At 60.4% G+C, this 21,234-nt stretch overlaps 2 protein-coding genes across 4 annotated transcripts in view; one reads left to right on the top strand and one right to left on the bottom strand.

Moving 5' to 3' along the window:
• Positions 1–391, top strand: part of LOC309380190 (lysozyme C-3-like) — a 138,520-nt gene extending 138,129 nt beyond the window's left edge. The window contains exon 5 of the transcript XR_014172710.1: positions 380–391. The gene's annotated coding sequence lies outside the window, so the exon portion shown is untranslated. The remainder of the gene's footprint in view (positions 1–379) is intronic.
• The window catches only part of TLN1 (talin 1), a 50,351-nt gene that overhangs the window by 2,606 nt on the left and 26,511 nt on the right, over positions 1–21,234 (bottom strand). For 2 of the 3 annotated variants that reach the window (XM_081929526.1, XM_081929527.1), the window contains exons 16-53: positions 20,895–20,993; positions 20,704–20,754; positions 19,768–19,935; positions 19,181–19,475; positions 18,868–19,034; positions 18,090–18,218; positions 17,848–17,961; positions 17,084–17,197; positions 16,819–16,953; positions 16,433–16,561; positions 16,224–16,326; positions 15,769–15,977; positions 15,564–15,683; positions 14,215–14,412; positions 13,565–13,704; positions 13,291–13,384; positions 13,067–13,156; positions 12,814–12,936; positions 12,548–12,691; positions 12,029–12,190; positions 10,978–11,118; positions 10,611–10,792; positions 10,333–10,465; positions 8,675–8,776; positions 7,662–7,832; positions 7,336–7,485; positions 6,622–6,723; positions 6,389–6,508; positions 5,923–6,069; positions 5,393–5,559; positions 5,118–5,301; positions 4,845–4,970; positions 4,419–4,535; positions 4,130–4,315; positions 2,620–2,727; positions 917–1,022; positions 596–720; positions 263–388 (exon numbers count right to left, since the gene is read on the bottom strand). In XM_081929526.1, coding sequence (XP_081785652.1) covers positions 263–388; positions 596–720; positions 917–1,022; positions 2,620–2,727; positions 4,130–4,315; positions 4,419–4,535; positions 4,845–4,970; positions 5,118–5,301; positions 5,393–5,559; positions 5,923–6,069; positions 6,389–6,508; positions 6,622–6,723; positions 7,336–7,485; positions 7,662–7,832; positions 8,675–8,776; positions 10,333–10,465; positions 10,611–10,792; positions 10,978–11,118; positions 12,029–12,190; positions 12,548–12,691; positions 12,814–12,936; positions 13,067–13,156; positions 13,291–13,384; positions 13,565–13,704; positions 14,215–14,412; positions 15,564–15,683; positions 15,769–15,977; positions 16,224–16,326; positions 16,433–16,561; positions 16,819–16,953; positions 17,084–17,197; positions 17,848–17,961; positions 18,090–18,218; positions 18,868–19,034; positions 19,181–19,475; positions 19,768–19,935; positions 20,704–20,754; positions 20,895–20,993 — 5,277 coding nt within the window. The remainder of the gene's footprint in view (positions 1–262; positions 389–595; positions 721–916; positions 1,023–2,619; positions 2,728–4,129; positions 4,316–4,418; positions 4,536–4,844; positions 4,971–5,117; positions 5,302–5,392; positions 5,560–5,922; positions 6,070–6,388; positions 6,509–6,621; positions 6,724–7,335; positions 7,486–7,661; positions 7,833–8,674; positions 8,777–10,332; positions 10,466–10,610; positions 10,793–10,977; positions 11,119–12,028; positions 12,191–12,547; positions 12,692–12,813; positions 12,937–13,066; positions 13,157–13,290; positions 13,385–13,564; positions 13,705–14,214; positions 14,413–15,563; positions 15,684–15,768; positions 15,978–16,223; positions 16,327–16,432; positions 16,562–16,818; positions 16,954–17,083; positions 17,198–17,847; positions 17,962–18,089; positions 18,219–18,867; positions 19,035–19,180; positions 19,476–19,767; positions 19,936–20,703; positions 20,755–20,894; positions 20,994–21,234) is intronic. The other variant, XM_081929528.1, reaches the window with a different exon arrangement.

The raw sequence follows: 21,234 nt of genomic DNA, 5'->3' as shown, positions 1-21,234 counted from the left end.
TAAAAAGGGCAACCAAATGACCAAGATTATCCTTCAGATAGTGGCCCTTAATCTCATTGCGCCCTTGATCAACCCTGCAACCTTTGGGGTTGTCTGATCATTTTGATCTGATAAAAGAAAGAGCAATGTGGCCTCAGATGGGCGGCCTGGGATGGTAAGTAAGAGTGGGGGTGATGATCTCATTCCTCAGATCTTTATAAAGGGGGCAGGACAGGAGAACATGAGCCACTGTCCCCCCCCCCCCCCCGTCCACAGGACTCACCTTCCCTTGGGCCACCAGCTCTCTCTGGGCGGCTGAGGCTGCTTTCACCAAGGCGCTGGTTGCAGCCGCAATGGACTTGGCAGCCTCCAGAATCTGCTCCTCAAAGTTCAGGCTCTCGTCTGCCTGCTGTTGGGGGGAGAGCAGAGTCAGCGGGGAGAGAGGGGGGGATCACCTGGCATTGTTGCAGGATTTCGAAGCCCCCCCAAACCCCACATTCAGAGACCAGGCCAACAGACCCCTGGGAGGGACTAGGGTGGCCTCCAGCCGCAGCCCCTGGGCAGACGGGTGAGGGTGGCATCTGGGGGCCCTCCTGGGGGCAGCCCAGCTACCCACCTTGGGCTTTGCCCGCGGCTTCAGCTGCTCCAGCTTCTTGGCGGCAGCCTCAATGGCGGCAGCGGCGCCCAGCAGCTCGTTCTCTGCGATGACGGTGGGATCCTCAGGGTCCACCCACTCTGTCCCTGGTGGGAGAGGGAAGCAGGAGTCAGGAGGACAGAGAGCCTTTCCTCCCTCCCTCCCTCCCTCGGGAGCCCCAAGAAGACCCCTCCCTTACCCCCACCCATTTTGCTCTGCCCCCCACTGGCTTCCCTTTCTCCTGCTTCAGAGGGGTCCTTTCCGGAGAGGGGAAGCCGGGGGCCCCCCGGGGGAACCACGCACCTTTCATGGCCTCCGCTGCCTGGATGAGCTCCGTCACTGAGCCGGCCACTCGCTTGGAGTACGCGGCCAGCTGCTGCTTCAGGTCATGGCTTGGTTTCTGGAGGATCTGGAGGAAGAGCGGGGGGGACGGACGGGCAAGGGGTGAGCCGTGCCCAGACCCACAGGGGGCAGGGCGGAAGGTGGCGCATGTCTTGGGGAGGGGAGGGGTCCCCCTGGCAGGGACTCGCCTGCAGTAGGGCACCCAGGGGTGGGGGCCATGGAAGACGTGGACACCCTGGAAAGAACCACACGGGAGGCCCCCCGGGGGTGTAGGGGGTGAAGCCTGGGGAAAGGGGCAAGGAAGGTGCAAGAGGCTGAAGGAGGGAGGGGAGAAGGTGGAAAGAAGAGCAATGGAGGTTCAAGGCCGCACAGACTTCCCGGCTCCATGAGCTGCCCAGCCTCAGCAGAGCAAGGGGTCAGGGAGACCCTGAAGCTGCCTCCCCTGGAGCAGGCTGGGCACCTCTTGTCCGTTTGCGTTGCTTAGTGCAGAAAGTATTGATCTGATGTGCAGAAAGATCTTTCCTATTCTACTGAATTCAAGAGGTTCTGGAAGCTTCTCTGCGTGAAAGAAACAGGCAGAAGGTTCATGATGTTTGGGTTCTTCCTTCAGAGATGCTGAGTACAGTTGGCGTAAACTGGTTCTCTTATCTCTTTCAGTCAAGGTCATGCTGACAATAATAAGAGGCCAGAAGGAGCCTGTTTTTCTATCTCTTTTCCTTCTGGTGTTCTGTATGCTTAGTGTTATGGTTTAGACTATTATAAACTATTTTAAGTTTTAGTTAAGTCTGCTGCACCTTGATTTCTTATGGTCAGGGCCAGTCCTGAATGTATTGGATTTGTGACCATGATGCTCATTTGCCTTCAGGAGCAATAAAGCTCTGCTGGATGAAATATAATTGCCTCCGGTCTATTTTTTGGGAATCTGCAACGTGCTTGTTGCTCTGCTAACTACACATCACAGTTCTGCTCTGGATCAATATTGAGTAGAATTTCAATGACACCTCTAAGGGAGGCTGCTTGGCCTCAGATCTCAGAATCGCAAGATTTAAAGGGACCCCAAGGGCTCATCTAGTCCAACCCTTTGCAGTGCAGGAATCCCAGCTGCCCTGACCCCGGGGAGCAAGAAACCATCTGGGCTGCACCCCTGAGAATGGGAAGACCTTCTATTGCCCCTCCTTCCCGCAACACAGAGAGGCAGGCAAAACTGCCGGCTCAAGCTAGTCATGGCCGAGCCAGGATTAGAACCCAGAACACCACTGCCCACCCCTGACCCAAGTGAGATGTTAGCCACACTGCAGCCAGGACTGGCTCCCCGCAGTTATTCGCCACGGCATCCCAGAATCCAACACAGCACAGCAGAACGGCAGGCACACAGCAGGGCCCAGAGTTAAGGGGGGCAGGAGAGCCTGGCTCACCCCTCCCTTCTGCCAGGAGACTCTCCCCCCATGCGCGTGAGCAACGCCCCCCCCCCCCAGGTGCCACACACTCCCATGCAGGGCACTCCATACTCACAGGCTGCCCAGAAGAAAAAGAGAGAGGAGAGAGAGAGAGAAAGGGGGTGAGCAGGGAGGAGGAGGAGGCTGCTGGGGGGGCAAAGGGCCCCCGCCCCGAGATCCAGCCTCTGCCACGCAGGGTACAGGGCAGAGGGAGGCACATGCACTCACCACCAGCACGTGCTCCAGCAACTCCAGGTAACCGTTGGCACACTCCTTTCCAAAGCGCAGTGCCCGCTGCCGAACCTCCGCGTTGGCCTCTGGGTGGTAGGCAGCCTCCTGCAAAAGCCCCACGGGTGAGAAACAGCCTAATGCAGGAGCCTGGCAGGGTGGTGCCAGGGCTGGGGCACTGGGCACAGGTTCGCTGGGCACAGGAGAGAAGCATCTGGAGAGCCCCTCTGGCTACAAGCTCTTCCAAGATCCTGGCTGAGCCTCCTTTGAATTGTGGAACTGGCAGGGACCCCAAAGGCCATCTAGTCTAGGGTTGACACATGTCTGGTTTCCCCAGACAGGTCCTCTTTTTGGGGTGCAACATCTCAGTCTGGGCGGATTTTTTGAATTTGCCAAAATGTCTGGGTTCTTGCAAAAAAAGCCAGGAAGTGTGCATGTGAGGATCACTCTTAACCTTTTCCTGTTTCTACAGTGCGCCCACATGGTGCATTTTGGGATTGGGCTCATCATCAAACGGCAGATTGGCTGCTACTGGTCCTAGACCTGACCTCTGTTGGCCATACTGGTGCCAGTAAGCTGCCCGTGAGCAGATGGGAAAAACTCCCTGGAGGGGGGTCTCTGCTGGCACCTTCTTGCTCTGTCTCCCCTTCCCACCCCAGGGCTTTGTCCATTGATTGCAACTAAGCTGACTCTATTTTGCAATATCAGAAAGATCTGAGAAAAGAAAGAGAGCGCTGGCTAGGAAAGAGGACTCCCCCCCCCCAGCTCTCTCTGTCCTAATTAAAAGCTTGGGGGGCATTTGGAGATGAACCAACTCACCTCGGCTTTCTCTAAACACACTTCTTGAATATAAGTTAAAATGCACAGCTCTAATGGAAGGCCAGGAAAAGCCCCCCCTCCCCATTTTTGTGTGTGGGGGTGTGTGCCCTATTTTATACATCTCGAAATCTTAGCAGACTGAAAAGTGCTGGGGGTTGTGGGGGGGAGAGTGGAGGAAATGGCAGAAGCATTGGGCACCCCATTTCCCCCCCTAAAAGCTCCAAACCAAGGAGATAAGTCACTATACAACCTTTAGAAGACATTTGAAGGCAGCCCTGTGCAGATTATAAATGTTCCATGTTTTATTATATTTTTATATATGTTGAAAGCCACCCAGAGTGGCTGGGGAAACCCAGTTGGGTGGGCGAGGTATAAATAATAAAATTATTATTATTGAATAGGATGTCCCTATTTTCACTGGAAACATGCTTGAGGGTACAGTGTGCCCAGTGTGTGTGTGCCATGGAAGGTGAGGGGGCTCCATGTCCTCTTTTTCGCTCTTCAAAATAAGGCAACCCTATTCCAGTCCAACACTCAGAATTTCAGGATTCGCACCTGGAGCCTTGTAAATGCACTGTCCCCCCAGCCCTCCGCTGACCATCCAAAGGTGTCCTGTGACCTTGGCCCACCTGTTTCCCAAGATGCCCCCCTTCAGCTCCCCCCACCATGAGCACGCCCCTCCGCTCCCCACCTTGCAAGAGCGCAGCATGTCGGCGATGGCGCGGCGGCTCAGGTTGGCCGTGGCGATCACGTCCTCCTGCCGGCACGAGTTGCCAGCTGCCACAGCCTTGGCGGTCGCCATGGTGATGCCTTTGGTCATGCGGATGAAGTCCTCTGGCGTCGAGGTCTTGGCGGGGGGCACCTGGGAGCAGAAGACCTGCGGGGGGTGGGAGGTGGTCAGCCTGGCCAGGGGAGGAGGTAGAGGGTGGGGCAGAGCAAGGGGGCAGCAGCCCCAGCCCCCCCCCCGCCAACACACTCACCGCAAGCTCCTGGCGGATGTGCTCAATTGTGGCTTCCAGCGCTCGGGTCCCCTTGGTGGCTTCGTCCTCCACGGCCTTCACCGTCTTCAGCAGCGACGTGACGTTGGTGACCATCACCTGCCAAGCAGAAAAAGGGTGGCCTTGGGAGGGAGGAAGAGGGCTCCCTGCTCCCTACCGCCCTGGGGGAACTTCCTCCCTTGTGTGACCATAGAATCTAAGCATTGCAGAGGGGGAAGGGACCCCTGGGGGTCATCCAGTACAGCCCCTGCCATGTCACAACCAAATCACCCCTGAGCAGTGGCCATCCAAGCTCTGCTTAAAAACCCCCAAGGAAGGAGAGCCCACCCCCTTCTGAGGAGCCTGCCCTCCCTACAGACCCCACTCTGCCCCCCCCACATGCCCATGGCCTGCTGCAGAGCCTCCTACCTTGGCCGAGTTCTTCAGCTGGTAGACGGCTGGGTCATCGCCAGACTTGCCCGCGGCAGCCTTGGTGGCGCTGATCAGGTCCCCGAGGGCCTTGGCCACGTCCTTCACGGCATTGATCAAGACCACCTGAGCGCAGAGAGGAGAGAAGGAGGACATGAGCAGAGCCTGCAGCTGGATCAGGCCCAAGAGGGTCCCCCCACGGGAAGCCAGATTCGAGCGCAAGAGCCCTTGGGTGGTCAAGGGAAGGACAGAGCCAGCCATTGTGGCCCTTACCTGCGTCTCAGGGTCCTCAGAGCCCAGGCTGGCGGCCCCCAGCTTCACCACCTCTGAGAGGCGTGTGATGGTGGCCACAGAGGACTGGGCAGCCTGTGCCAGCTTCTCCTGGCTGGCCGTGGCGTTCTGCACCAGCACCTTGGTGTCCTCCACCAGTGCCTTGGCCGTCTTCAGGATGCCCTCCCTGCCAAAGAAATGGGGTGGGGGGTTAAGAGGTGGCCAGGAATTCTGGAAGGCCTGTTGGAGGCCGCACAGGAACCGCTGGGGGTCACTACCTGTGGTCGGCAAAGGTCTCTGCGTTTTCGCGGTTGAGGGTCCCGGCTGTGGCAAACATGATGGTGGTGTCCAGATCCGCGATGATGCCAGAGACAGCGCTGGCTGCTGTGATGCAGGCCTGGGTTCCCCGGTTGCCTGCCTGGAGGGCGGCCAAGACGTGGGATACCTGCGGAGGGAGAGAGGACACTTGGCCTCCCATCGGCACTGGGCAAACCCCCAACACCGTCCCAGGAGAGGATCCCAGGGGGAGGAGACGATGCAGGCGTGTGTTGGTGCGGGAAAATGTTAGGAGGGGATCTGTTCCCACAGTGGCTGACCAAATGCCCAAAGGGAAAGCAGCACGCAGGATCTGAGCATGAGAGCCGCTCTCCCCACCTGCGGCTTCTGGCCGCTGGCATTTGGAAGCACTGCTGCCTCCGAGGGGAGAGCCCAGCTGGCAGAGCCAGCTCCTCTTCCCAGAGGCCACTGGGTGCTGGTGCCCCTGGGCCCTGGCCTCCCTCCCCCCCCCCAAGCCCAGGCAGGCAGGCACCTTCTCGGAGACCCTGCGGGCGCACTCAATCAGCTCCTTCTTGGTGTAGGTGTCGCTGGGGCTGCACTGGAGGGCTCCCGCCTTCGTCACCAGCGCCGCACAGCCGTGGCCCAACTCCTGCACCCGGTTCTTTATGTGGGAGCCAATCTGGAGGGGAAAGAAGGCTGTGGGAGACTGGCTGCGTGGCCCTCATTTTCTGCCCACACCTCCGTGTGCGGCCGCTGCTTCTCTCCCCCAGCCCCACAAGACCTCCAGCCACCCCTTCCCCCATTCCAGCCGCCAGAGGTGACAAGGTCCTTCTCAGCCCACCCACTTGGGGGCGCTTCTGGGTTCAGGAAGAGAAGGCAGAAGAACCCAACGTTTGATGCCCTGCCAGGCCAAGGCTCACAGCTCTGGGCAAACCAACCAGCTCCCCACCACATGCCTGTCCCACTGCCCAACCACCAGGGACGTCCCCCCTCCTCACCTCATCGTTCTCAGCCGTGATGGCAGCCGGCTTAGCCTGCAGCGCCAGCTGTCCGTAGTCGCTGGTGAGCTGGTTGGCCAAGGTGCCCAGTTCGTCCGGGTTGGTGGTGGATTTGGTGACCTGGAAGAGAGGAGGGACAGTTGGAGGGGGAAGAAGAGAGGGGCACCCCCAAATCCTGGCAGAAGGAAGAGGGGCTTGGCCCAGATCCCCCCACAACACCCCCAATGCCTCACCATCTCCTGGACGGTCACAGCTATGGCCTTGGCAGTCTTCACCATGGTGGTCTGGTAGTCCACAAAGGTCCCCTCTGGCTCTCCCACCGGGCCCTCATCCAGCTGGGTGGGAAGAAAGAGAAACGTCCCCTTTCAGAGGACACCAAGGCTGCCTCTGACCCCCAAGCAGCTGAGCTCCACTGCTGGCCCTGCAAGCACCTTGGCCTCTGAGGTCTCTGCTGCAGGAGGCCCACCCCTGGACCCAAGAGGCACCCAAGAAGCTCCCAAGGCCTTTCTGGAGACAACCCTGTGGGGGGAAGCCTGGAAGGGAGTGCCGTTTAATCCAAGGTGGTGGGTTGGAACAAAGGCACCGGGAATTCCAACGTAAAAGGGAGAAGACGTGGAATGGAAATCAATCCAGCAAACACAATCGACTTCCAGCGAGAGGAAAGGCCAGATTGACCGTTGTTCTGATTGCTCTCTGCTGACAGATCATTACATGGCGATTGACAGCAATCAGACAGAAGGTCTGGTGACCAAATCACTCTGGGATAAAGTCACGCAAATGCTCTGACCAAGGCTGTTTGAGCCAAGGAACTGAAATCATGTTCAAATGCCACGTAATAATACTTTATGGGTATAAGATCTACATCTTCTCTTTCTGAAACATTTATGGGACAAGATAATCTGTAACTTAAAGAGTTAAAGAGTTGCGCTTTGGGGAAGGAGTCGCACCTGGTTGATGGCTTGAGTGATGGAGTCCACCATGCCACCAACCACGCCTGCTGCGCTGGCCGCCTCGTTCAGGGTGGCCGTCAGGTCCTCCACGGCCTCCTTCATCATCTGCGCAGACTCCTCGAGGGCTTCCTGCGTGTGGGCTGCTTGCTGGGGGGGGGGGGGAGAAGGCGATGCATCACCTGCTCTCCCAGAGGCGCCCCAATGCTCATCATCCACAGGCAAAGGCTCTCTGCCGCTCCCCACCTGAGCAGACACTGGTGTGGCGCTCCCCACCCGCCCGGCCGAGCCAGCCTCCCTCTCCCTGCCCCACACCAAGCTGGCACCTTGGGATTCCCTCCGGCCTCCTTGGCCGTGTAGAGCATCTGCAGGGCCGACTCTGCCAGCGTCTTGGTCTGGTCCAGGAGGTTCATCTGCTGCTGGCTGTTGAGGGTCTTGGAGGCAGCCCCCACGGCCGCCAGAACCAGCGGCTGAAAGTACTGAGCCAGCTGAGAGACCTGGAGGGAGAGAAGGGGCAGGTGAACAGAAGCAGAATCCCAGTCTCCCTGGCAGGGGGCACACAGCGCCAGGGGGGCCAGCCCTCCTGCAGCTCCTGCCTTAGGCACCCTGGGTGCAGAAGAGGGCCACATCCCAGAGAGGACACCCCCCAACGTTTTTCGTCATGTGATTCAGTCACAATGAGCATAACCTCAGCAGAAGAGGAGAACCGCAAGGAGGGAGGCAGAGGAGGAGGAAGGAGAGGCGAAGGGGCTGCTCTGGCACTTCCCTTCAGCGGCCTGAAGAGTCTGCCAGGAGAACCCCTCACATGCCACTCTATGCCACAGGAGGGCAGGAGATCTCCCCAGCGAGCACCAGGGGCCAAGGACTGAGTTTGCTGCTTTGCTCATCAGCCTGGTTGCCACGGCATTGAATGCAAAGGCACAGGTACACCAGGGACCCTGGAGAAGAGCTCTCTGGCCACACCTGAGGCCTCGCCCTCAATGCCAGGGCAGCTGGACTGCCCTTCGCTCTCCCGCCTGCAGCTCCTTCCAGGATCCCAGGCCCACAGAAGCTTCCTCTCTGGCACCAGACGTCCAAAGCCTCCCCACTCCAGATATGCCATCATCCCTCGCAGGAAGAGCCCAAGCCAGGCCACTGGCCCCTCTGGCGCAGGGCTTCCTGCACAGGCTGGCAGCAGTGGCTCTGCAGGGATTCAGGCAGGTGGGCTGCCAGTGGGGATGGAAGCAGGAACCTTCTGCCTGCCCAGCAGCTGCTCTGGCCCTTCCCCACCAGCAACTCTCGTTAGGCAGTCCTTGGCTCTGCCTTCTTCCAGCCCCCCACCAGCCCCCCACCCTCTTACCTTGTGCCCCAGCTGAGAGGCCTCGGCTCGCGCTGCCCCAGCCACCGGCTCAATGAGGTTGCTGATCTCCTGGACGGCCGTGAGCATCTGGTTGTGCAAGGCCTGCGGGGGAGAAGGGAGAGTTCCTGGCAGGCCCATCTGGGGAAAAGGGCACAAAGCCCGCCCACCCACCTGCTGCCGTGAGTGGGGAAGACCCAGCTGCTCAGAGTCAGAGCCCCACAGGTTCCCCCCCCCAAACACTAGAGCCCAGCAATCCCTGTGGCACACGACGGCTGCTCTTGACTGGGAAAGTGTTGCAGGCACGGCAAAGGGACTGGGCAGGATTTGTCCCATGTGGGCTGTGGGCCCGTTTTTCACCAGGAAAAATGACTGGCCCCCTGCCCACCACTGGCATTCTGGATGGCGGCTAATGGATTGGGGTTGAATCCTGACAAGACAGTGTTAGGGCATAGTTCCATTCCACCTTAAAAGGGTCAGGCATGACTGTTGTGTATCACCTGCCCATTTACTTCCAGCACAGTATGCTGGGAACCTCCGCTGTATGTTGCTTTTGCTATACTGCTCTTTTGCTGGACCCGAAAGCAATCAGACATGTTTTCTTTTGTTCCTGAGCTATGCTGAATAAAATGCTGTTCATTTTGCTTGCACATATCTCTGTCCGCCTCTTCTATTGTGAGGTGATTTACACACTCTGCTGACAGAGTGTGAACAGGTCTCTAAACGTATCTGAGGCTCGTGTCGCTGACTGACTGATGCTGTTCCATGGGAGATGGGTGATCGTCCAGAGCCAGCGGGGGCCTGCCTGATGCCCCCCTCTCCCCAGCAGTATCCCAACAGACAGAAGTACTGTTTTTGGGTGACAGGAGGCAGGCAGGTGTGGAGGATTCCCTGGTCCTGAGTGGGGCAACTGTGCCCCTAAAGGACCAGGTGCACAGCCTGGGAGTCATTCTGGACTCACAACTGTCCAAGGAGGTGGTCAATTCTGTGTCCAGGGCAGCTATCTACCAGCTCCATCTGGAACGCAGGCTGAGGTCCTACCTGCCCGCGAACTGTCTCTCCAGAGTGGTTCATGCTCTGGTTATCTCCTGCTTGGACTACTGCAATGCACTCAATGTGGGGCTACCTTTGAAGGTGACCCGGAAACTACAACTAATCCAGAATACGGCAGCTAGACTGGTGACTGGGAGCTGCCACCGAGACCACAAAACACCGGTCCTGAAAGACCTACATTGGCTTCCAGTACGTTTCGAAGCACAATTCAAAGTGTTGGTGCTGACCTTGAAAGCCCTAAACGGCCTCAAAGGCCCAGTATACCTGAAGGAACATCTCCACCCCCATTGTTCGGCCTAGACACTGAAGTCCAGCTCCGAGGGCCTTCTGGCGGTTCCCTCCCTGCGAGAAGCAAGATTACAGGGAACCAGGCAGAGGGCCTTCTCGGTAGTGGTGCCTGCCCTGTGGAACACCCTCCAATCATCTGAAGGCAGCCCTGTTTAGGAAAGTTTTTAATAACTGATGTTTTAATGTATTTTGTTGGAAGCCGCCCAGAGTGGCTGGGGAAACCCAGCCAGGTGGGCGGGGTATAAATAATAAATAAATAAATAAATAAATAAATAAATAAATAAATAAATATTATTCTTCTTACTCGCTCGCTCACTCACCTCCTGAGAGATGCCCTCGCGAGGCGCCAACTGCTGGCTGATGGCAGCCAAGGATGCCTGGTCCACGTCCCGAATACACTTGGTCAGCAGCTCAATGGCCTCGTCGCACTCCCGCTGGCCAGGAGCCTTGTCTCTGCCGGGAGGAGGGGAGACCATCAGTGTGGCTGCACCCACCAAACACCCAGAGCGGCCAACGCCCTCCCCCTGGCACAGCCCTGGCAGCGCGGGAAGGCATGGCAGGCACTCAGCACCCCCCACCCGGCAGCTGTGGTTCTCACCTCATGTTGGTGATGAGCTTCTTGATGGAGTCGGAGACGGTCCGCGAGTGTCCGGCCAGCACTGACCACTTGGGCGGGTCCTTTGGGTTGACGGCCAGAGAGCGAGCTGTCTGGATGAGGCCGGCAGAACTTTCCAGCATGGTCTTGGCAGAGGAGATGATGGGCTCCATGGCTCTGCGCCCCTGCGGGGGGAGGGGGAGCGCCAGGTGGTCAAGGGGAGGCTGGTGAGCAAGTGGGGGCAGAGCTGGGGCTCTGAGAAGCCCCCCACCAAGTCTAACTCCCTGCTCCCCCCAAAAGGATGCTGCCCTTGGCAGCAGAGGAAGTATTTCCCCACCAGGCCCTGACAGGGTCCTGCCCCCCGACTTACCTCTGGGCTGATCTGAGCAGGAACGGTGGCAAACTCTGGGTTGGAGGCAAAGGCGGTCAGGTTGTCCACGGCCTCAATGAGGGGGGAAGTGGCCTCGCGGCAGCGCTCCCGGTTCTCTGGGGTGAAAGCCCCGTCCAGAGCCTGCAGGGAAGGACAGAGGGACGGGCAGCACTGGCCTTGGGGCTTCCTCCCCACGGATTAAGCCCATGGCCAAAGAGGACGTGGGGCTGCCAAGGTGGACTCCCCACTCCAGCAGCTCCTCCAGGGACAGGATCCCCTGAGCTCCCCATGAGCAAGGCCAGGCAGTTTGGGCTAGGCTGCCGGGGGGGAACCAGTTTCCTTGTAGAAAGCAGGCCCTTTGGGTCGAATCCTTCAGCTCCAGCCTGCGCCGCTTCTCCCCTGAATCTGTCTTTTGTCAGATGCCAAATACTTCTGGGATTGCTCAGCCAGCAGCTCTGTTCCTGGCAGGCGAATCTACTGGCGCAGCAACAGAAATGAGTCTCCTTTGACGTCCAGCGGCTGCACCAGCAAATTCTCCAGCCTGGCTCTGAGGCTTTTCCCTTTCATTTTTGTGTTCATGAAGGTAATGATCTAATCTCTAATCACTAGTCCTCATACAAAGGACCACTTTCCACTCTGTATCACAGACCCCAGAGCCCCCTTTCAGAGCTCCGGCCCCTGGCTCAAGACTGGCTCTCCACGCCGCTTCACGGGCTGAGCCCCGGAGACTGGAGCAGGGAGCCCTTGCTCTGCGTGGGGAAGTGGGGGGAGCTTTCCCCTGGGAGCTGGTGGTGGCAGAGCAAGGCCAGGGAGGGGCTGCCTCACCAATGCTTGTCCTTGACCAGAGAAAAAGAGGTGGGGGGGGGAGAAAAAGAGCTTGAGAAAGAGAAAGAGATGGGGTGGGGGAGAGAGAACACAAAAGGAAGAGGGAGAAAAGAGAAAAGGATTTAGAGGGGGATAGAGAAAGAGAGAGAGAAAGGAGGGCTTCCCCCTTCCCAGGCTCATCACAGTGTCATCCCACCCACGCACCCTGACACCTGTCAATCAGTACCTTGATGGTCTTGACCAGGTTGGCGGTGCTGTTGGCCACCTCCTTGGCAGACTGCACAAACTGGCGCTTGGCCACTGGGTTGGCGGTGCGAGATGAGGCCAGTCGGCAGGTGTTGCAGAGGGCAGAGGTGTGCTTGGCCACAATGGTGGCGGCTGAGAGGACCTGTGGGAGGCAGGGGAGGGTCCTCCACGTTAGCCATGGCAGGTGGGCGGTAGCCAGGGAGGTGGGGGGCTTTCAAGTCCTCCTGCCTGGCCCCTGGAAGCCTCACCACCACGGCAGGTCTCCAACCTCCCAGTCCGAGGTGCCACCTTGCTTACGGCACCGCCAACGTATGCAGCTCGACTTGGGCGTGTTGCTGGCCCCTTGCGGGACTTTCGCCCTGACGAAGGACTAAGCCAGCAACAAGCACAGACAGACAGACAGACATACGCCTCACGAGGGGCTCTGGCTGTGCTCCACCCCCCCCCCACCCCATGGCTCTCTTGCACAGCCTGGGTGCTGCGCCACCCGAGGGCTCACCTGGGACTGGGTGCAGGCCGGGTCAATCAGGTTCTGGCAGGCCATCTGGATGGCTTGGTTGGCTCTTGCAAACTGGGTGGGGTCCACCAGGCCTTGCTGTCCCGCCTGGCTGTTGGGGTCCGAGACGCCAACCAGGTAGGCAGCCTGGGAGCAGAAGGAAGAGAAGCGAGAGATGTGGGGTGGGTGAGCAATGGAGAAGCAATACGCTCTCCCTGCACCCCAAAAGGAGAGGCCCCCCATTCCCTCATTTCTCGTGGCCTCCCTACCTGGGCAGCTGCTTCCGTGAAGCCGCAGAGGGCCTTGGAGGCGGTGCTGATGGAGTCGCCAAACTCGGGCAGCTTGCTGTTCTTGGCATTCTGGGAGATGCCGGCCATGGCTTCCCCCAGGACCTGCAGAAAGAAGGAGGGGAAAGGGTGGGTGCCAGGCCTGGGAGGGGAAGCAGAGCCCCCCAGGGCTGGGGTCACAGAAAGCAGCCACTGCCCGCCCTCCAAAAGAGAGAGTCGCCCCCTGGCTGCTCACCTTGGAGTTCTCCATGACACTGTCCAGGCAGTTGAAGTACGACATGTCGTTGACAGCCTGCGTGGGATTCTCCAGCAGCTCTCGCACCGTCTGGGGAGGGGGAAAGGCAGCTCAGGGCTCCCCCACCACCACTGCAGGCCCCTCCTAGAGACTCCCCTCCCGCCTGGCAGGCTGTGCCCCCCCCCCCAGCAGGCCCCAACCCCCTTTGCTGCGCAGAAGGCTACCTCCAGCTCCCGCAGGGCGTTGTCGCACTCCTTCTGGCCGGGCGCTTGCTGGGTGCACATAGTGATCAGCTGGTTGATGCTGTCTGTCACGGCCCTGCAAGGACAGAGGCAGCCCATGAGCCCCTCCTGTCCCGTCCCGTCCCCAGCCAAGGCCGGCCAGCCGCTCCGGGAAGGAGCATCCACAGCTGCTTGGACGAAGGCCAGCCCCAAAGACAACACAGAGCATCCCCACTCTCAACTCCCACCCTGGCCCCCTTCAGGAGGGAGCCCCTACCGGGCAGCGGCTGCCAGCTGGTTCTTGAGGTTGGGGGCCGCAGGGTCGGCAGAGAGGGCCTTGGCAGCCAGGAGGAGCTTGCTGGACGACATGGAGATGCTCTTCAGGTTGGAGACCACCTGGGCCTGGGCTTCCCTGGACTGTGGGGAGAAAGGGAGGGAGGCAGAAGGAGGGGTCACTCGGCCATCCGCCCCAGGCCAGGGCCAGGGGGCCTCGCATTCATCCAACAGCCCCACTGCCAGCCAACCAGCTTGGCATTGGCTCGTTCCTTGGGACGAGGGGACACGCCACTCAGCACCTGCACCTGCTTTCTTTACTATGGTTGAAGAGCCACATAAAGCCAATCTGCTGTTTTCCTAGGGAGCTGTCAGGGCTCCCAGGCCCAATCCAGCCAGGTGCTGAGCCTGAATGCAGGAGCAGAGTGGGACTCCCCACCTTGCCCTCCAGGCTTTGCCGGGGTCAGTGAAATGGCCATTTTGGCAGAGCTGCGACTGAGCAGCCTGCCCTTCTTCTAGAGCCCATCCCTCCAGGGAAGATGGTCGCCTGGCATTTCCCACCCGAGTCCCTCTCTAACCCCACTGCGTGCACACACACACACGTGCAATTTGCCCCCCTGCGTACAGCCCTCCCTCCCCAAGGGGGTCTCTTACCGGCGACTGGCCGGCCATCTCCACGCCGGCCTGCAGGAACTCGTTGAAGTCTTGGCCGAACTTGCCGGAGGCCTTGGCCAGGTCCTGCGGGGTCCCGCGAGATGCCTGCACCAGCTCCGTGGCCGACTGGTTGAGGCCAGCAGCTGCCTGGTTCAGGTGACTCTGGGCCTCCTGGAAGTTTTTGCCACTGGGGGGGAACTGGAGGACGGGGGGGAACAAGAGTCAGCTTCAGGCAGGGGACTCACAACAGGGCGATGCCCCCTCTCCCTTGGCATGCAAAGAGACACTGCCTATTGGCCAGAATAAATTACAGCAGCACCTCTTCCCTCTTCGGATACAAGACCCAAAGGGCTTCACTTGGACCAGGGAGAAAAGCAAGAGGCAGGTCCACCTGCCCAGGTATCACTTGGCTGGGATGGATCTGCTGCCCTCTGTGCTGATATTTGTACCGCTCCTTTCATGGACGTGAATTAATTTTCTCTTGTATCCATGGGACAGCAGGACGACCTGGGAAGAAGGGGCCAGATTCTCCTTCGTTGGAGGTTTTACAGCAGAAATCAAATGGTTGCCTGTCAGGGATTCTCTAGCTGTGTTTCCTGCACTGCAGGGGGTTGGACTAGATGAGCCCTAGGTGACCCTTCCGACTCTACAATTTGTATCCTGCCCCAGAATGGCTTTTATAACAAGGAGCAGGACAGAAATGCTTTAAGTAACTGAGGGCCCAGGGCATATTTCCCCTGTAGCCCCTCTGTGGCCTAGACCGGCCCACCTCCTGATGCCCCCAGAGGAAGGGCCTGTCCATCGATGGGGGCCAAAGCCCCACAAAGTCACTTGAATCCCCCCTCAAAAAAACAGGAGCAGGAAACTCTCGGCTGGATCCTATGGGGCAAAGTGGCCATGCAGAAGGGAAGCTGACCTCCCGGCAATGGCGCCCCTGTGGTTTTTTTGGGGGTGGGACTGGATCTGATGGGGTTTTGCTCTGCAGGATCACTAATGCTGGGGAAACCCAGCCAGATGGGCGGGGTATAAATAATAAGTTATTATTATTATAATGCAGAGGCAGTCGATGGGGCAGCCCTAGAGCCCCCGCTGGACTTCAGCCACGAGCGAGACGTTGTGCGATTGTCGGGGTGTGTTGTGCCTGGGCCATTTTAAAAGGGGAGGGATAACTGCAGCCCAGATGATGGTGGGCAGACACGCTGCCCTGGGTTGTACAAGGGCCCCCCAGTTTGCTAAACTGGTCCCAGAGCTGAGGGGCCAGGAGACAGGCCTCCTCGAGGGCCCAGACCCCCCAGAGGGGACGCCCTCTGCCCGCCCGCCAAGCCAGAGAGAGAAGGGAAGGGGCTCACCGAGTCAGCCAGGAGCCTCTTGCTGGCCTCGCCCACCGTGCGAATGGCGGCGTCCACATCTCGTTGTCCAGGAAGGCAGTTGACGCAGCGGTTGAGAGCCTGAGAGACGGCCTTGGCCACCTGCCGGGAGAGGGCAGAGCGGCTCAGTGGGGAGGGCCACTACCCCCACCCCACCCACAGCCCCCACGCCAGGCCGAGGACTCACCTGCGCCAAGCGCTGCTGGCTCTCGGGATCTCCCGGCTTGGCCACGGCCTTGCGGGCCTCCTCTATCAGGTTGCCAGCCTTGTCCATGACGTCACCTGCGCACTCCAGCATGGCGGCCTGGACCTGCGGCTCCTCCGAGTTGGCGGCCACTCCGCGGGCAGCTTGGCTCAGGGAGCGCAGCGCATGGGCCACATCGCGGGCAGCAATCCCTGGGGGAGGAAGGGGGAGGAGGCAGGGGGAGAGGGCAGCATCAGCCCAACCCTGGCTGGGACAGCCCCCCCAGGCAAGGACCCTCCCTCGCCAAGAGGGGGTGAGGAGGAAGAGGAGGAGGATGGGGCCAATCCAGACCCAGGAGGAAGAGAGGGACGTATCCTGAACTATGCATAGCAACAGCCAGGGGGAGGAGCAATGGAGGCTGCTGGTGGGGAGGGGGGTTGGGGGGCACAGAAGAGTACCTGTGTAGTTTTCGTTGCCCTGGGCAACCTCTCCCAGCAGCTGGGCGATGGCGGAGCTGACGGCCTTGGTGCTGTTCCCCAGGTCCTGGGCGCTCTTCTCCATCTGCAGGACACACAGAGTCAACAGGCCTCTGTGCCCCCATCTCCCCCCGTGCCCGCCGTGCTCACCCCACACCTTCTGGCCCCCATGCCCCCCTCTGCTCGCTCACCGTCTCTCCCGGAAGAGGCTTCAGCTTGCCCTCTCTGGCCGCCGTCTTGGCTTCCTGCAAGTCCCTCTCCAGGCTCTGCACCAAGCTGAGGGCCGAGTCAATCTCCAGGGGGCCGCAGGCCTCTTGTGCCTGCCGTGGAACAGGAGGGTGTCACCCCCAGGGGGCACCACACATCATCCCCAGCCCCCAGTCCCTGCCACCATCCCACACTGAGGGCCTTAGCATAGAAGACTGGCAGAAGATCTGTGGGGAGGGAGGTCCCCTTCATCCCACAGAGAACCAATGGCCACAAGACGCGAGAGGAGGAGGAGGAGGAGGAAGAAGAAGAAGAAGAAGGGGCCACGGCTGTGAAGAGGGCAGGCGGCTTGACGGCTGCTCCTCCTTACCTTCTGTGCTGCTGTGCGAAGTTCGGCCAAGGCGGCTGCCAGGTTCTTGGCGCACTGGCTGAGCTGCATGGCGGAGGCCTGGTCTGAGATGGTGGGCACCGTGGCCTTGGCCGCAGCTACCATCTTCCCGCCGGGCTGCAGCGGGGGGAGGGAAAGGAGAGTGGTGACCACGAGGACCCCCCAATCCTGAGCAGCCCCCCACCCTGGGTTGCCCACACAACCGCCCCCTCGCCCTGTGGGCGCCCTCCACTGCTCATCCCCTCACCTGCAGGAAGTTCTGGCTGGCAGCAATGAGAGCCAGCTGGGCGCTGGGGCTGTCAGGCTGTGACTGGCTCCCCCGGACGCCCTGGACCAGCATGGGGATCTGGTCCGCCACCACCTGGAGGAGGGCGGGAGAAAGAGACTGTTGGGGGGCCTCCATCTGAACCGAGTCCTGGGTCCTTCTTGCCCCAGAGGTGCCCGGAGAGCGTCTGGGGCTCAGGGGGTGAGCCCACCAACACCCAAAGGGAGCAAGAGGCGCCCATGGGAGGAAGTACGGGTGGCTGGTATTTCCGATCAATGGGATAGCAGCCATTCATTAGTAATAGTAATAATAATAATATATTATTTATACCCCGCTCACTCTGGGCGGCTCCCAACAGAATATTAACCACAACAACAACAATAAAAAAGCAATAAAACATCAAATGCTAAAAACTTCCTTAAATGTGGCAGCCTCCTCTGTCAAATGAATGAATGTATGACGGCTAACATAATGTCATGTTAAGGCTATTAATATCGCTAGCAGTATTGTTATTAAAATCATTGTGTTACGCACTGTGTGTTTTTCTGCTGCAACCTGACCTGTGATCTTTGGGTGAAGAGTGGTGTATAAATGTAAATAATAGCAATGGTCCCAACAGCAACAATGAGAGGTTGGGATGGCCTCTCCCCCCCCCCCCCCAGCCAGACACCTACACTGAAGCCGGGGGGGGGGGGACAAGCCCAGCACTCCCACCCTCCCTCCCTCCCTCCCTCCCTCCCTCTCACCTTGCAGCCCTGCACCAGCTGCTGGTGGGCAGCCGGGTTCTTGTTGGTGGTGGCTGCATGCTGGGCGGCTGCGATGGTTTGGGTGGCGGCGGCCGCTGCTTGCTTGGCTGCATGCTGGGGAGAGAGAAAGTGGGGGACGGGGTGAGGCCAGGAAGGCCCCTCGCTCTGCCCAGCCAGCCAGGCCATGCCAAGCACCGGGCATGGGCACACACACACACACACAAGCCACTTGCAGCGCTAACCTCCAGCCGGTGCACCAGCTTCTTCTTGATGGCGTTCTGGGCGGCTGCGTTGGTGGCCATGCGCAGCCCCTCGGCCGCCTCCCGCAGGCGCTGCTGCTGCTCCTCGCTGTCTGGGTGGGCTGCAGCCCCCTGGTGCGCAGGGAGCAGGAGGGGAGGCTGGTCAGAATGGCTCCCGCCAGGCCACCCACCACACCTCACGGGGACCAGGAGCAGGGAGTCGGAGCGGGGGAAGAGGCGCCAGTGAGGCTCCCCCCAGGCGCCCAGGGGGCACTGGCAAGGGGCACCGGCCGGCTCTAGCCTGGTGCGGCTCCCAGGAAATGTATGCGGCTGGCACCAGAGGGCATGAGGACAGGAGGAGAGGGCATCACCCGGGGGAAGTGGACAACCCCCTCCCTGAAATGGGGTGCAGCAAGGAGGGCATCATTGTGGGCACAGATGTGGCACTCAGTTGTTGTTTCCCAAGGAAGGGGGACCAATCCAGGGCTGGGGAGGCTCTCCCTGGCCACAGCGCCTGCACCCTCCCTCCACCGCCAGAAGCAGGACATGAAGTCGTGGTTCCTGAGTTGCCAGAGGGTGGTCTAGATGATGCTTGGGGGCCCTCCCTCCTCTACAATTCTTTAACCCTGTTGCTGGGAACTCCAAGTGGGGAGCGTCACTGCTGCCACCCTCATCCGGCTGCCAAGGCACATGGGCAGAGGTCCGACAGGTAGGCCTGCGCCCGGCCCCCCACCTCGCTCCCCTGCCAGGCATCTGCCCAGCCCCTCCACCGACACCACACCTTGGCTGCCTCCACCATCTTGGCTGTGGCGTCGGCCAGGATCTTGGCCGCACTCAGCAGTTTGCGCGAGTTCTCCAGGTCCGTCTCCCCTTCGGCATCGGCCTTGATGGCGTTCACCAGGTCGGAGGTGGCTTGAGCCAGGATGCGGGCCTGACGCACCATTTCCCCTGGGGAGGAGGAGGGGAGAGGTGAGGGCCAGCCCCACAGACAGACCCCAAGAGGCCCTCAGCCATCCCTCCCGCCCACGTGGCCAGCCCCCCCCCCAGCCTCTGTGGATGGGGCCCAAGGGTCCCTCCCCTCAAGGCCCGCTCACCCGCATCCCCCATGGAGCTGAAGATGTTCTCCGTGACGTTGAGGATGGTGTCGGTGGCCTGGTCGTAGCGGCCGATGGGCTGCCCGCCCGTGGCATGCTGCTTGATGTGCTCCAGCAGGTCGTTGAGGGCCTGCGTCACGGCCGTGGCTGCCACCCCCACCTGCTTCAGCAGCTGCTCGTCGCCCGTGGCCGCCTGAGACGCGTCCACGCAGCTCTCCACCGACTTGGCCACCAGCTTGCCAGCTTCCACCAGCTGCTCCTGGCAGACGGGCGAGCTGATGGTGGGCGCCACCACCTGCCAAGGAGGAGGAGGAATGGGCAAGGCACAGGGCGGTCAGAGCAGTGGCCCAGTCTGCCCCAGCCCCACCAGCCCCACCTCCCACAAGACTAAGAAGTCATTCTTTGGGGAGATGGCAGGGGCCGGCTTACGCTCCTCCAATGAGGGCCTTCTCCAAAAGGAAGCCCAAACAGTGCCCCGATGCTAAGGCGGGTGTTTCCTGGAAGAGGAACAACCAAGGCCAGCTGCTGCCCCAGACCCTGAGCAGGGCCAGGGTGCCAGAGGTGGGTGCTCAGGGCCTGCCGCTCACCTTGGTGCAAGCCACCAGCTGGGAGGTGGAGAGGGCACACTGCGTGGCGGCAGCAATGACCTGCGTCTGCAGCACCGAGTCCTCCGTCTTCTGGGCCACGTTCTTGGCCTTCAGGACCAAGGCGGCAGCCGCACTGGCCACGGCCTTCGCCAGCTGCATCAGCATGTCCTGTCGGGGGGGGGGGGGAGAGGCGGCATTGGCTGGTTGCGCTCATGAAACATTCAGCAGGGAAACCCGAGCCGGGCAAGGAGGGCCCTTCCAGGCTCTCCTGGCGCAGGTGAGATCATCCTTCTTCCACCTCTGCGAGCACAAACCTCACCCCTCCGTGCTCCTGCGGCACTCAGGCCCCCCCCGACACCCCCAACCACACCCTCTCTGGCCTCAATCACAGGCGCAGAGAGCACCGCGCACCAAACCCGTCACCAAGAGGAAGCGCCCACAGCCCCCCACCGCAAGGACCGGGAGGGGGGAGAGAAGATGCTCGGATTCCCCTGTTGTCGAAGCTGCCAAGACCCCACATGGGGCGCTGGGGGCAGAAGGAGCCTCAAGGCCCCCTGCCCTGATGCAGACCCAGTGTCCGGAGGCTGGCAGGGTTCCCTGGCATCTGTGGGAAGATCTGTCAGCACCAGCTGCTCTCCCAACAGAGGCCCCTGCTGACTTCGCTACCATGCCATGTGGCGGAGAGTCCCACAGGCAGCCTCCTGGAGGTCCTGCCAGATCTTGGCCTACGCGGACCCTCTGGCCGGTGATCTTGGGGGCTTCCTGGCTTGTGGATCAGAGCCATCCCACCAACTGGAGGGGCCAAGGCTCCTGCAACAGGGGGAGCCGAGCATGAGCCAGCGAGAGCAAGTGCCCCAAGCCCCTTGGCCAGCGAGCCCCACAGATTGGCAGCAGCGCAGAGGAGAGCACAGCCCCTGCTGGGCTCAGGCCCTTTACCGTCTTGGGGTCAGGGGCGGACAGGGTCCGAGGGCGCCGGCTCTCCACCATCTGCACACGAATCCACAAGACAAGAGAGGTTACTGGGCCCAAGCGCCACCCCCACTGCCCATTCTGTGCCAGAGGGCAGGTGGCCTGCGCCAGGCTGTCCCCGCCAGGTGTGCCCCAGAGGACTCCCACTTGCCACTCACCTGGAAATGGGGGTCGGCGTCGCTCTCCCCAATCTGCTGCAGCAGCTCCCCACTCATCTGCCCCACGGCGCCTGCAGCTTGCAAAAGGTTCTGCCGCGGCTGGAGGAGGAAAGGGCTGGAGATTAGGGGCAGCCCCTGAAGGCAACCCCCAAGACCTAAACCCGAACAGGCAGCCCCTCGTGGTAAAGTCTCATTTGTCCAGCTGGGAATGGCTGTCACAGAAAGTGGGCAGAGTTGGGTGCCTGTCGCATCTCTCGAGGAACGCTGTCCCTCAGAATAGGGGCAGCCACACGGAAGGCTCCGCTCAGAGTTAATGTGGAGGTTTCTGGGGTCCATGGCG

This window comes from Podarcis melisellensis (assembly GCF_964234715.1).
Source record: "Podarcis melisellensis genome assembly, chromosome: 11".
Lineage (NCBI taxonomy): Eukaryota > Metazoa > Chordata > Lepidosauria > Squamata > Lacertidae > Podarcis > Podarcis melisellensis.
The sequence above is the reverse complement of the archived record's forward strand: the minus strand, read 5'-3'. Positions and strand labels throughout refer to the sequence as shown.